This window comes from Pristis pectinata, chromosome 13 (assembly GCF_009764475.1).
Source record: "Pristis pectinata isolate sPriPec2 chromosome 13, sPriPec2.1.pri, whole genome shotgun sequence".
NCBI classification, from domain to species: domain Eukaryota; kingdom Metazoa; phylum Chordata; class Chondrichthyes; order Rhinopristiformes; family Pristidae; genus Pristis; species Pristis pectinata.
This window is the reverse complement of record NC_067417.1, coordinates 25191221-25206557: the sequence shown is the minus strand read 5'-3', so window position 1 is coordinate 25206557 and position 15337 is coordinate 25191221. Positions and strand designations below refer to the sequence as shown.

At 40.4% G+C, this 15337-nt stretch overlaps 1 protein-coding gene across 1 annotated transcript in view; it reads right to left on the bottom strand.

The window, feature by feature from the left end:
- Nucleotides 1-15337, bottom strand: part of zcchc14 (zinc finger, CCHC domain containing 14) — a 112524-nt gene that overhangs the window by 50435 nt on the left and 46752 nt on the right. The window contains 3 exon segments of the mRNA XM_052028701.1: nt 3193-3302; nt 8257-8328; nt 10832-10905. Of these exon segments, the coding sequence (XP_051884661.1) occupies nt 3193-3302; nt 8257-8328; nt 10832-10905 (256 nt within the window).

The following is a 15337-nucleotide window of genomic DNA, read 5'->3' as shown; positions in this document are numbered from 1 at the left end:
TCAGTTTAGATGGAGCTAAACTGTAATGATCGAGAAATCTTGTTGGGTATTGTATTTAGGCTCCCAAACAGTAATGCAGGGCACAATATAAATCAGGCAGTTAGATGAACATGTAACAAGGGTAATAGAACAATCACGGGGACTTTAATCTATGTATAGACTGAGCAAATCAAACAAGCAGTTGTAGCATGGAGGACTAATTCATAAAGTTTATTGTTTTTTTAAGATCAGTACATTGAAGAAGCAACAAAGAAATAGACTATTCTAGATCTAGTATTGTGCAACGGTAAAGGCTTAATAGAGAATCTGATAGTTCAGGTGTTTTTAGAGGACTGACTACACCCCTTCTCATCCTGTCTCTTGTAAGGATGCCATCCTTTTTTCCTAGTTCCTCCATCTCCACCACATCTGCTCTCAAGAGGAGGCTTTCCATTCCAGGACATCTGAAATGTCCTCATTTTTCAGGAAACATGGAGAACTCTATCTCTGTTCCGTTTGGAGGGAGGGGAAGGTGAGAGCAGGTCCAAGAAATAGAGGAAATGTGAAAGAGGACTCCATCCATCACAGCAGAAGAGATAGATAAGGGTTACCCGAAACTAGAAAGTTTGATGTTTGTACCATTTGGTTGTAGACTACCTCATATTCTGCCTGGGTAGTCTACAACTCAATGGGATGAACAGTGAACTTTCCAATTTCAGGTAACCCTTATCCTTCCCTTCTACTGTGATTAATGGAGTCCCCTTTCACATTTTCTCTATTTCCTGGACTTCTGCTCTTACTCTCCCCTTCCTCCAAACAGAACAGAGATAGAGTTCCCCTAGTTTTGACCTTTCATTCTACTAGCCTCTGCATCCAGGACATCATACTTCCTCATTTCTGCCAGCTGCAAGGGGATCCCACCACTAACTACAGCTTCCTCTCCCCAGCCCTTCATACAGACCACTTTCTCCATGATTCTCTGGTTTGCTCATCCCTCCTGATCCACTTCTCCCTGATTCCTGACACCTTCCCCCTCAATTGTAAGAGGTGCCACACATGTTCTTACACCTCCTCCTTCACTACCATCCAGGGACCTAAACTGCCCTTCCAGGTGAGGCAAAGATTCAGGTGCACCTTCTCCAACTTTGTCTACTGCATTTGGTGCTCCCGACGTGGCCTCCTCTACAAGACCAAGTGCAGACAAGGCCACTGGTTTGCAGAGCACTTGTGCTCTGTCAACATTGGCCACCTTGAGCTTCCAGTTACATGCTGCTACAACTCCCCTTTCCATTCCGAAACAGACCTTTCTGTCCTTGGCCTTCTCCACTGCCAGGGTGAGGGCCAATGCAAACTAGAAAAACATCACCTCATATTCTGCCAGGGTAGTCTACAACCCAATGGTATGAACATTGAACTTTTCCAATTTCAGGTAACCCTTACGTCCTGTGTTCCCCCCCACCCCTCTCCTTCTGATCCACCTCTGATCCTCCCATTTTTGATCCCTTTCCTAATGCCCGTCACCAATTTTCATCCTCCTCCCTATCCTAGTTCCATCCATCTACTACCCACACACTTCACCCACCAGATCTCCTCCCCCATCTGGTTCCATCTTCCCTTCATCTCTTCCTTAAATGGTTCCCATTATCACCTTCCTTACTTATCAGATTCCAGCACCTATAGTCTTTGTGTCTCCAATTATTACCCTCCAGCCTCTTTCTCCACATTTACCACCCCCCCCACCACCTGGCTCTATCTGCCCATCATCCCTCACCCCTCCTTTGTCTACATTATCTACTGGTCCCTGTCTCACCCCTCCCCCACTCCTCTTTATTTTGGTTATCTTCCCTCTCAGTCCTAATGCTGGGTCTTGACCCGAAATGTTGACCCGAAATGTTGACGATTCCCACCCCCACCCCCCGTCTGCATTTGCTTGCTTTCCCCCCCCCCCCCCAGAACTTTTTTTTGCAATTGGAATAAACAGGTCATTTTTAGACTGTGGGGCCTGTGACTAGTGGGGTGCCACACAGATTGGTGCTGAAGCTCCAGCTGTTCAAAATACCTCTCAATGAATTGAATTAGGAGATCAAGCAAAATATATCCAAATTTGCAATTGATACAAAGCCAATGGTTGACCAAGACCCATACAAATGCAATAAGACTTCCTTTCTCCTGTATTTAACTCATTGTGTAATAAAGGCTAACGTACTATTTGCCATTCTAATGTCTTGCTCCACCCTCAGGTTGCCACCTTGTGTATAAGCACACCTAGGTCCTTTTGACCATCAACACTGCCCAATTTCTTACCATTTATCAAACAGCCTGTTTTTTGGTTAAGTAAACCAAAGTGGATAACCTCACATTTTTTCCACATTGCCCATCTGCCTTATTCTAGTCCATGTTCCCTTGATGCCTCTTTCCATCCTCCTCCATACTTACATATACTTAGTAGAGTGAGAAAATTTGGAAATATAACTTGAGCCAAATCATTCATATAGATGGCAAAAATGTTGGGGACTAAGCACTGATCCCTGGGGTACCCTATGAGTCACAGCATATCAACATGAGAATTATTTGTTTATTACTTTCTGACTTGATTACCAATTACCATGTTAGTGCTCTAACCTTGCTGATGAACCTCCTGTGCAGGACCTTATCAAAAGCCTTCTGAAAATCCAAGTATACCAAATGCACTGGCTCCCCCTTCATCCTCAAAGAACTCTAGCAGTTAGGTAAAATTTGATTTTTCTTTTATAAATCTATGTTTGCTCTGCTCAATTCTATTTTTCTTTTCAATGTGTTCTGTTTTTACATTCTTCATTACAAATTCCAACATTTTCCCTTCCACAGAGTAATAGGTCAGTAGTTCTCATTCTCCTTCCTTTGTTAAATAACGGAGTCACATTTGCTACTCTCCAATCCTCTGGAACAATTCTAGAAGCTACAGAAAATTTAAAAAAGCAGATGCTGGAAATCTGAAATAAAGTCAGAAAATGTTGGAAAAACTTATCAGGTCAGGCAGGATCAACGGAAAAAATAGAGTTAAAATTTCAGGTTGGAGACCCTTTGTCGGAGCTCTGTTTCTCTTTCCACAGGTGCTGCCTGATGAGCTCAGTGTTTCCAACATTTATAGTTTTTATTCTAGAATCCAGAGAACTTCAGATGATGTACTTTATTGTTTTAAACACAAACTGGTCATGTAATTAAGATTTTTACCTGAGATATGGCTCCAGATCTGCAAATTTTCTCTCCTCTGTGCAAAAGTCATGGTTGTTGATTTCTGGAATGGCACTTTCCAAATTCTCATCTGGGAACATTTGAGGAAGCTGCAAAATTAAAGTAACTTTTAGTTTACTATATAGTCATGTTCAAACATAATGGGACACAATTTTCTAATGTTGGTATTCTGAAATAGATTGTTCCCCAAACAAAAACAAGACAAAAAAAGGCATAGAAATCAGAGTTGCTACATATAAAAGCCTTTTATGTAGTTACAGGATTTCAGGGTTTCTTAAAACCGGTATGGCACAGTGTTTGCATGTAAATAAGATATTCCCACATGCTCTAAATTTTCTGCAATTTCATTGGCAAAGGTGAAATCAGATTCAAATACCTCTTGTGATATACCTATTTCAGGCTTACATGATACTTCAAACTTCTTATGCTGGATCAGAACCTGGGTAAATACCCAAGGAATTTATTTTTGCAGAGTCATAGGAGATTCATCAAAGGAGGACATTTGGTCTGTCAAGTCTGTACTAGCTCAACACTAAACCAAACAAGCTCTCTCCCTACAGCCCTGCAAATTCTGTCTTTTCAGATATTTACCCAGCTCCCTTATGAACACCACAATTGAACCTGCCTCCACTACAGTCTATAAAAGCTTCTCCTCACATTACTTTTGGTTCTTCTGCAAATCACCTCATTCTATGTCCCTTGGTTCCTGAGCCTTTTGACAATGGGAACAGTTTCTCTCTCTATTTACTCATTACACTCTTTGTAATTCTGAATAACTCTAATAGATCCCCTTGCTGCCTCTCCTGTTCCAAGGAGAACAACTCCAGCTGCTCCAGTCTCTCCACAATACCAAGTTACCACATCCCTAGAATCATTTCAGTAAATCTCTTCTGTAACCTCTCGAAAACCTTCATATCTTTCCAAAAATGTGGTACTCGGAACTGGACACAATACTTAGATTGTGACCAAACCAATGCTTTGTAAAGATTCATTAATTCAGGTCTCCATAGTTTTGTTTTGAAATAATGGTAAACACTTTTTCACCCTACTCTTTCTACATTAAAAGGCTAAAAAAACGGCATGTTATTTAAAGTCTTTCAAGAGTAATTGATTTTTCTTTAGTAGATTTAAGAAAAAATGCAAAAGAAACAGGGGGGAAATGGTAAGCTTCTAAATGCTGCAAGTTTTGAACTGAGATGTACTAAGTGACAGGGTCATTCAAGTAGATACAATAGTAATTTACGAAAGGGAATTGAAAAGAAAAAAATACATGGCTATGGGATAATGCAGAATTAAGATTAATTGGATAAACTAATAAAAAGCTGGCATAATGGGTTGAATGGTCTCCTTCTGCTCTTTAAGGATTTGAGAGCAGCACTTTTTTTTAAAACAGCCAATATGTTAATAGATTCATTTTTCTGTTTATTTATAGATTCATTTTGCTGATTTTTTGAAGTGAAAGAAGAAATAAAATAGTAATTGAAAACACTTAAGTTATTTGATCACGTTGTTGGTCAAAACTGCAAAAAGAAATCAAGAGTCCTATTCAGCCAATTGTTTTTACTTTCCCTTCTCAGCTTAGTCCTTTGACCATATTGTAGTGTAAACAATGAATGCATTGCAAACTTCAGTGAATTGTTAAAGCTGAGTTCTAACTAGTGTCCAAACTTGCAATGACTTTTCCCAAATCAATAATCAGCTGAATTACAGTAATATTTTGGATTATACTAAACCACCAGGGAGGAAGAAGTTATTCCTGACTCATTTTCTACTTCCTAAAACTCAAAATTGTAAAAAAAAAATGCATTGCTTTAAAGGGTTTCTCCTAAAACATTAACCTATCTCATCTCTTGATGAATGCTGACCTAATTTTATGTGTATCGTAAAACATTTTTGAACAATATAGATCTTGCAACATTCTGGGTAAGTCTCAACAATAGGGAAGGACTTTGTCAATTTATTCAATGTACTAATATCATAAAGTGATTATACAGAATATTATTCCACTTATACATTTTCTCCATATAGTTTATAAGTAGCTCTTTCCATCTTTGTTTTTTTTCCATTTCAAATGATAATGTTTCAGGATTGTCCTGTGTTTGTACTTACAGCTATATTGAAAGATTACTGTTTCCAATAACAACCATACCTTAACTTTTCAGCAAATCCAACCAAAGAATTTCAAACCAAAATACAAAGCACACACACTACACCAGTCCCCAACAATAAATAGTGAGCACTTTTGTTCACATTTTCTAAGCAATGGCTTTCCCTTTGGAGGTGATAAGAGCTAACTATACTTCCAGTGTTTCAGTTGAATACTAGCCTATTTTTTGTTGATAGTATATCATAAAATACAGAATCCAGTTAAAGCATTTTCAATAAACTAGCTCAAAGATGAAGGTCTTCTAAGCAATATGACCAAGAATTAAAGTTATTTATATCTTCAACAAAAGACTAAAATGGAATTTGATGGAATTGAGATCTATTCTGACAGTTCCGACACAATAACATTGCCTCAGTTTCTACTTCACAAAATTTCTATGCCAAAATGAATCATGTTAATATTTCTGCAAAAGTTAATTTTTGGAGCTTTTTTTGCAGATCATGCCAAATTTCTGAATTGTGGTTGTATCTCATGTTAGTTGTCCCTGTTCAAAATCTGCTTTAAGCAATAATTTTTTAAACTACATTTCTTGGAATCTGAAGATGATGAACCACCGTATGTGCAGTTAGAATGTTAAATAAAAATATCACCATTACCTAAAACCTCGATTCATACTGGCATGCCAAATCCGGGAAAAAGCCTGTTTTTATTTGCAAAATACCTTATTATTTAAGAGCAGTGACGTTAAATCTTTTGCACGTTGGGACCACAAATGATATTCTTCCTTCATCAATATCATTAAAAAATAAAGTTCATTCTTTTCATCATGAAGCATACCTAAATCATAAGCTGGTTCAAATCTAACCTGTATCTCTCTTTAGAATTTTATCCTAACCTATATCTTCTGGTAGTATTTTATCTTGAGGATTTTTACAGCAGCAGCTATTTTTTCTCCTCCCTTTTCATCTCCTTTGTAAGGGAGTTATTGGCTTTGATAAAAGGCCTGAAAAGATTTATGACAATCTTGAAATAAATAATAATTAATTTCCACTTTTGGAGCACCAAAAGTTTTGTCTTCAATTCACCTTAATTTCTCTACTGTAGAGGAAACAATATCCTGGTCTGGAATCTCAAGGCATTCTATATATACATCAATAGCAAGAGGATAATTGGGGAGAAGATGGGACCACTCAAGGATAGAGAGGGCGTGTGCTTGGAGGCGGAGGATGGTGGGCGAGGTCCTAAATCAGTACTTTGCCTTGGTTATTACCAAGGAGAAGGACATGGATCATTGTGAGACAGTGTAGAGCATGCTAATAAGCATTTTGAGATAAGGAAAGGCGTAGTGTTAGGTCTCTTAAAGAACATTAAGGTGGATGTCCCCAGGGCCTGATGGAATATACCCTAGGTTATTGAGAGAGGCAAGAGATGAGATTGCTGGGGTCTTGACCAAGATCTTCATTTCCTCTCTAGCCATAGGCAAAATCCCAGAGGACTGGCAAGTAGCTAATGTTGTTCCATTATTCAAGAATAGAAATAGGGATAATCCTGGGAAACTATAGACCGGTGAGTCTCATGTCAGTGGTAGTAGGAAGCCTTTGGAGAGGATTCTTAGGATAGGATTTATGAGCATTTGGAAAACCATATCCTAAACAGGGACAATCAGCATGGCTTTGTGCGGGGCAAATCATGTCTTACTAACTGGATTGAGTTTTTTTGAGGAGGTGGTGCAAGTGGTTGATGAAGGTAGAGCTGTTGATGTTGTCTACATGGATCTTAGTAAGGTGTTTGACAAGGTCCCTCAAAGTAGGCTCATCCAGAAGATTAAGATGCATGGCATCCATAGTGACTTGGCTGTTTGGATTAGACTTGGCTCGTCCATATAAGACAAATGGCAGTGGTTGATGGGACTTACTCTGGCTGGAGATCCATGACAGTGTGTCCCTCAGGGATCCGTACTGGGACCTCTGCTGTTTGTGATATATATATGATATGGATGAAAATGTGGATGGATGGGTTAGTAAGTTCGCAGACAATACAAAGATTGATGTTGTGGATAGTGTACAAAATTGCCAAAGGATACAGTAGGATATAGATCAGTTGTAGATATGGGAGAAAGGGTAGATGAAATTTAATCTGGCTCAATGTGAGGTGGTGCACTTTGGGAGATCAAGTGTAAAGGGACAGTACACTGTTACTGGCAGGAGCCTTAACAGTGTTGATGTACAGAGGGATCTTGGGGTCCAAGTCTATAGCTCCCTGAAAGTAGCTGCACAGGTTGATAGGGTGGTGAAGGCGGCATATAGCATGCTTGCCTTTATTAGTCGAGGCATAAGTTCAAGAGTCAGGAAGTTATGCTGCAGCTTTATAAAACTCTGGTAGGCTGCATCTGAAGTACTGCATGCAGTTCTGGTTGCCCCATTATAGGAAGGATTGTGGAGGCTTTGGAGAGAGTGCAGAAGAGGTTTACCAGGAAGCTGCCTGAATTAGAGAGCATCTGCTATAAGGAGAGGCTGGACAAACTAGGGTTGTTTTCTCTGGAGCGGTGGAGGCTGGGGGGAGATCTGAGAGAAGTTTATAAGATTATGAGAGGCATAAATAGACAGCAGGTATCTTTTTCCCAGGATTGAGATGTCTAATACTTAAGGTGAGAGGGGGAAATTTCAAAGGAGATGTGTAGTGCAATTTATTTTGTTTACACAGAGAGTGGTGAGTGCTTGGTATGAGCTACCAGTGGCAGTAGTGGAGGCAAATATGATAGAGGCATTTAAGAGGCTCTTAGATGGGCACACAGATGTGCAGAGAATAAAGGGATGTGGGCATTGTGTAGGCAGAAGGGAATAGTTCAGTTAAGCATTTTATTAGTTTGGCACAACATCATGGGCTGAAGTTCCTGTTCTTGAGCTGTACTGTTGTATGTTCTATGTATCTTTTACCTTTGTAAGAAATTCTTTCAGTTCCCGATAAGACTTGGTTACAAAAGTCACTGAAGAATCTGACCACAGAACCTAGAAATCAAAATAAGAAATGTTCATTTTATAATACCAAGCACCTCAAAGCCTTTAAGTCATCAATTGCATTTGCTTAAGAGAATAGTGAAACCATTTTTAACAGGGACTCTAAATTATAGTTTAAAACATTCACATGAGATCCTATTTCACCAGTCTAATGTTACAGCAAAGAAGCAAGTACGCAGAATTTAATTTTACCAACATTAATCTTCCACGTTACTATTTCCACAACCCATTAAAATATGATGATTATCATGGCATGCAGGCCAACATAAGATTCATAATCCTAACATGGATCTTCAGATCAGATAGACAGTTTCAAGATCCAAAACACAGAAGCCAAAGTAAACAACCTGGAATCTGTTAAACATCCTTTTAACATAGGGATAGTGTAGTTATCATTGAAGATGGAAAGGAGTCAAGCCACCTCAGGGGGAGTCCACTATGACTAGTACTATTGTGAATGGAGTTTCACTTGGGAGAACGTATACTTCTGTTTATGAAAATGCTCAGATTTTAGTTATTCTGAAAAAAATAGCATGGTTGTCCTGTCATTAGAATCAGTATGTAGGTCAGTAGTGGTCAACTAACTAGAAGAATGCACAGAAAACAGAAAGAAGTCAAAATTTGAGTCAAAATTAACAAAACTGGAACTTCATGCTCAGAAATGTGAGAAGAATTAGGAAAAAAAAATCTGGTCGAAAGACCTATTATTACCACATTGCCCGAGTTTTATTTTCCTCTCCTAACTCTTAGAGCCATTTCTCAATCACTTCTCTTCCTCCAAGTGGACTTCCAATCACTTGATTTTGTTGAGTAACATTTGCCAAATGTCTCCATCTTCAATACTAATTCTAACTTGCACTTGCGAATTTCCTCTTAATGACGGGTGGCCCATTTAGCCTGGAAATTTACCATACCATGTTCTCAATCGGTTTGGAGGAGAGAGTTACTTCAGCCTTTTGGGAATTTTTTGGCTGATAATTAGATCTCTTGTTAGACCAAGGCTGGACACACGGAATCTTGAGCAGGCAAATTGTGGAAGCTTTGGAGGCAGTCCAAAAGGAGATTTACCAGGCTAATTCCTGGGATGGTAGGGTTGTCCTATCAAGAGAGGCTAGACAGTTTAGATTTGTATTTTATGGCATTTAAGAAAATGAGGGGGTGACATTACTCATATGTATAAGGCCCTAAAAGGGCCTGACAGGGTAGATGTTGAGAAGTTTCCACAAACAAGAGGACAGCTACAAAATTAAGAGTCGGTCATTTAAAACTGTGTAGAAACTTCTTCTCTGAGAGTGTAGTGAAGCTCTGGAACGCTCTACCCCTGAGCATGATGGAGGCCAAATCATTAGATATAAAGTGGAGATAGGTAAATATTTGAAAGATTCAGGAATTAAGAGTTATGGAGAACTGGCAAAGGCGGGGGTAGTAGAGGCTTCCATAGATCAGCCATGATCATATTGAATGGTGGAGGAGTATTGAGGTGCCATCTGGCCTATTCCTGCTCCCATTTTCTTTTGTTCTTGCAGATGTGTGCTGAGGAAGGAGAAAAGCAATTGCCATTACATGTAATCAACAAATGATGCCATATAGGTTGAACCAAGGAATAAAAGGGATAATCATATTGATGGGAATATATTTTCAGCCCCCTAACAGTAAGAGGAAGATAGAAGAGCAAATACGTAAGAACGTTTCTGAGAAGTGCAAGCACAATGTAGTGATATTTCAACTACCCTAACATCAACAGGCCCAGTATCAGAGTAAATGGCATATAAGAAGCAGAATTTTATTTGAAATGCATATAAGAAATGCATATATGAGTCACCCAGGTGCCTCTGAAATGTCCCTCCTTCTTCCTGAACCCATAGTGGACAGAGCCCTTGACAATATCCATTTCTTATACTGGTGTTCTCACCCCTCTCCTCTGTAGGGGTGATCCCGCGCTTCTAGTTCCATGTCACTTTAATTCTCATTCCACTCCTATTCAGACTTGTCCATTTATGACCTCCTTCACTGCCATATTGAGACCCAATGTAAACTAGAGGAACAACACCACATTCATCTGTGAACTTTGCAAACCTTCTGGATTGAACACTGAATTTTCCAATATTGGCTAAACTGCTCTCTTATTGTTTCCCATTATGCTTCTGTCCTTTTCTCACCTTTCGATAATATTCTTTCCAAATGGTCTGTACTCGTGCTCCTTCCCAACTCATCTGTCTTAACCCAATCTCCATATAGTCTTTTGTCCTACACCTCACTGCTCCCCCCCCAGCTCTGTTTTGAAAACTGTAAACCTTTCCTCTGCTCTGTTCTGAGGAAAGATCTCTGACCTGAAACATCACATTCTCTTTCTCTTTCCACAGATGCTGCTTGACTGTCTGAGTTCTTCTAGCGTTTTTCTGATTTTGTTTTAATTCCAGCATCTTTAGTTTTGTTTTCTAATAAATTATTTATGTTTTCACATGCTACAACAGCAAGTTATCGAAATCTTTACCTCAAAGGAATATTCAGTAGTTTTCTCATTCTTCTTATGCTGTAATCCTTTTAGATCAATCCTCTCAATACTTACTGAAAAAGAGAAAAAAATTGAGACAATACTTGAGAAATATTCTTTGTTACAGACAACATAGCAGGATTACATGAATGAAACTTAGGAAAAGTAATAAGTATTCAATAGCTTGTACATCTACTGCATATTACCTGTGCACAACCTAAGGAAACCATAGACTGTTGCTATAGGCTGTTGTATTGTATGCCAAATACAAGCCCCTTTGCTGTATTGAATTTCAGCAACTGTAAATCCATGTCAATTTAAAAAGTAGAAAGTTGGTGTTATTGTTAGTGAGGCAGATAGTCTTGGGTTAGAGAATAATATTGATCAACTAATAAGTTGGGTAGAGCAATAACAAATGAGAGCAAGGTGATAAATTTTGGTAGGTCTAATAAGGGTAGATCATACACCATGAATATAGGTTGCTGGGGAATATTGAGGTAAGATGGACCTTGGTGTATAAGTACATAGATCCCTAAAGGTGGCAGCACAAGTAAATAAGGTGATGGAGGAGGCTTACAGTATGCTAGACTTCATTAGCTAGGGCATAGAATACAAGAACATGGAGGTCATAGTCCAACTTTATAAAACTGGTTAGACCATAGGTGGAGTATTGTCTGCAGTTCTGCTCACCACACTATAATAGGGAGAGTTCCAATTCCAGCCTTCCAGTAAAACCAGTGGGAGCATCACGCATGAAACCTTTGCAAAGAGTTTCTAAGTTCTGAAATAACAGTGGTTTCATGAGTGATTAGGAATATGTTTCAGAATAAGCAGGTAGCCTCCAATGTATTTTGCAGCAGACTGCAAGCAACAGTGAGAAAGTGTGGTTGCTCACTAGCCATCCATATGTTGGCACAGTTCGGAAAATGTCACTAAAATTCACTCAACAACTCCTAAAAAATGGCTGTTAAAGAAGGAAATGCCAAAAATATATCATTCCTGCAAGTAGATTAATACCAGGCAGTGCTCAAATTTCTGGAGGGAAGAGGTAACCTGTAAGCCTAATGTCAGTACAGTAAAACACCAATAATCCATAATCTGACAATTCAGAAATCCTGATGGTTCAGCAACGGCTGACCAGGTAACATTTGCCTCACTCTATTCCCACTCACTGGGGCCTGGCTCCCGTGCTGACTTCCCACTCACCAGGTCCTAATTCCCATGGTCCTTTCCCATTTACTGGGCCTCAGGTCTCCACAATCCCTTCCCAATCATTGGGGTTAGTTCCTACACTCCCTTCCCACTCATAGATTATGGAGTTTATAGTTATACAGCAATGAAAGCAAGCCCTTTGGCCCAACTCGTCCATGCCGACCAAGATGCCTTTCTGCACTAATCCCATTGGCCCACATCCTTCTAAACCTTTCCTGTCTATGCACCTGTCCAAATGCTTTTTAAATGTTGTAACTGTACCTGCCTCTACCACCTCTGGCAGCTGTTCCACATACTGACTACCCTGTGTGAGCTTACCCTTCAGATCCCCTCTAAATCTTTCTCTGCTGAGATTGGTATTGGTTTATTATTATCACTTGTACCGAGGTACAGTGAAAAACTTGCCTTACATACCTTTCGTACAGATCAATTCATTACACAGTGCAAATACATTGAGTTAGTACAGAGTGCATTGAGGTAGTACAGGGTAAAAACAATAACAGAATACAGAGTGAAGTGTCACAGCTACAGGGAAGTGCATTGCAGGTAGACAATAAGGTGCAAGATCAAACAAGGTAGATTGTGAGGTCAAGAGTCCATCTCATCGTATAAGGGAACCGTTCAGAGGATTAAATCCTCTAGTTCTAGACTCCCATACCCAGGGAAAAAGAACATGATCATTCACCCTGTCTACACCTTCAGTCCAGGCAACATCCTTGTGAATTTTTTCTGCACCCTCTCCAGCTTAATCACCTTCTTCCTACAGTGTGGCGACCAGAACTGCACACATTACTCCAAACGCAACCTGCTCAATGGATCTGTACAACTGTAACATGACATCCCAACTCCTCTACTCAATGCCTTGGCCAATGAAGGAAAGCATACTAATATGCCTTCTTCATCACTCTGTCTACCTGTGTCACCATGTTCTTGGAACTATGTACTTGTACTTGAAGGTCTCACTGTTTAATAACACTCCCCAGTGCGCTCCCATTCACTGTGTATGCCCTAGCCTGGTTTAACATTCCAAAATGCATCACTTTGCATTTGGAGTTAAATTCCATCTGTCATTCCTTTCCTTTGCTCACTTTCGCAGTTGATCTAGATCCCGTTTTAACCTTAGACAACCTTCTTCTCTGTCCATTATACCACCAATTTTGGTGTCATCTGCAAACTTACTTATCCAAATCATTAATAAACTCTTCCAAATCATTAATATATGACAAACAATAAAGGACCCAGCACTGATCTCTGCAGCACACCACTGGTTACAGGTCTACAGGTCTCCAATCTGAAAAGCAACCCTCCACTACCACCCTGTGTCTCCTAACACCAAGCCAATTTTGTTTCCAATTTGCTATCTTACCCTTGATCCCATGTATTCTAGTCTTCTGGACCGGCCTACCATACAAGACTTTGTCAAAGGCCTTGTTAAGGTCCACGTAAATAACATGCACTGCCCAGGGATAGTCAATGTTTCAGGTTGAGACCCTGCATCAGGGCTAAGAGCATAGAGGGAACACAGTCAGTATACAGAAATTGGGGGGGGGGGGGGGGTGCAGTGAGACCTAGTAGTTGTTAGGTTGAAACACATGTAAAGAAGAAGAAAATTTTAGGCAGATGCAGCCAAGAGGGGAAGGGTAGAGACAGAGGCTGACAGGTGGAACCAAATAAGAGACGGATGGTGGGCAGATGTAACCAGATGGGGGAGGGGATAGGAAAGGTGAACCAAGGGAGAAGAAACCCAGGTAGATAGTTTTGTGGGTGGAACCAGGTAGGGGAGAGCTATGAGTCGAGGTAACAAAGTTTGGGGGGAGGGAAGGAAAAGGTGAACAAAGGGAAAGAGACCATGGGTGGACTGGTGAAAGGAACACAGGAGGAATGAGTTACCTGACTTTGGAAAATACAATGTTCATACCATTGGATTGTAGGCTACCCAAGTGGAATATGAGCTGTTGTTCTTCCAGTTTGCGTTTGGCCTCATTGTTTTGCAAGCACTAAATACAATAAGCTGAACTGGAAGAAGAGCGGAAGAATCTGTGCCTCACCTGGAAGGGCTGTTTAGGTTGCTGGAAGATAGTGAGAGAGGTGTATGAATGAGATGGGAAAGTGCCAGGGAACAGGGAAGGGTGGGTGGGAAGGGATGAATGCACCAGGGAGTCACAGAGAGAGGGAAGTTTGGGGGTGGGGGGAGGTTGGTGAGGGGAGATGTGTCATGGAGAGAATGGTCCCCTAGCTCTTTCCCCCGCATTTTTGTGATCAGGACATCTGGTGGGAAATATACTGTATTTTCAGGTAGATGCAAGTACCGTAACAGGAACAGCATGACTATTTCTGGAGCACAGGATTTCAGTATTACAGCTACAATAATATTTGGTCTCATAGCCTTTGCTGTATCCAGTTTTCATAGCCATTTCTTGATATTTTGTGGAGAAAATTGAATTGGCTTAATACTGGGCTCTTCAACAACAGGGATGTCATGACAAAGTCATGATGGATCATTTATTTGGCTTTTCTGGCTGAACATAGTAGGGAATGCTTCAGCCAGGTCTTTAGATTTATGTGCAGGGACCCTACCATCATTGAGGATGGGGATGTTCATGGTCCTTCCTCCTCCTGTCAGCCTTCAAACTGTCCACCACCATTCACAGCCAGATGTGGGGGAGCTTTGATCTGAGATTGCTTAGCTCCGTCTAATGCTTGCTGTTTTTGTTGGGCAGAGTTAGGGATATGATGGGTCAAGAGGTTGCAGATTGTGCTGAAGCAGATTTCTGCCAATGATGATGGTCCACAGTGTCTCATGGATGCCCAGTTTGGAGCATGTTCTGTTTAGCACTATTGTAGTGCCACCCAATACAATGCAAGATGTCCTTGGTGTGAAGGTTGGATCCTTCCTCACAAATTTATCTGTGGCAGATGCATTTGTATTATAGCATTGGGAAAAGTGACACAGAACAGTCATAATGGAGAGAGAGAAGCAAAGTACTTTCTTACAAGATCTGGGCACTGGTGTCTAAATTGGAAGAGCTGCCTTACAGACTAGTCAAGTAATAGCCTGACATAATTGTCATCACAGAATCAATTCCTCCATCACGGTCCTTGTGTATGTCCTATCACAGGGTCAGGACAGATCCACCAGGGTGGGTGGCACTGAAATATAAAGGAGGAAGGGAGTAGCCCTTGCAATCCTCAACATTGGCTCCAGTCTCTTTGAAGTATCCTGGCATCAGGTTAATACTTCTGCTCCTTACCACCTTAATGATGCATCAGTGGTCCTCCTTGATGAACACTGGC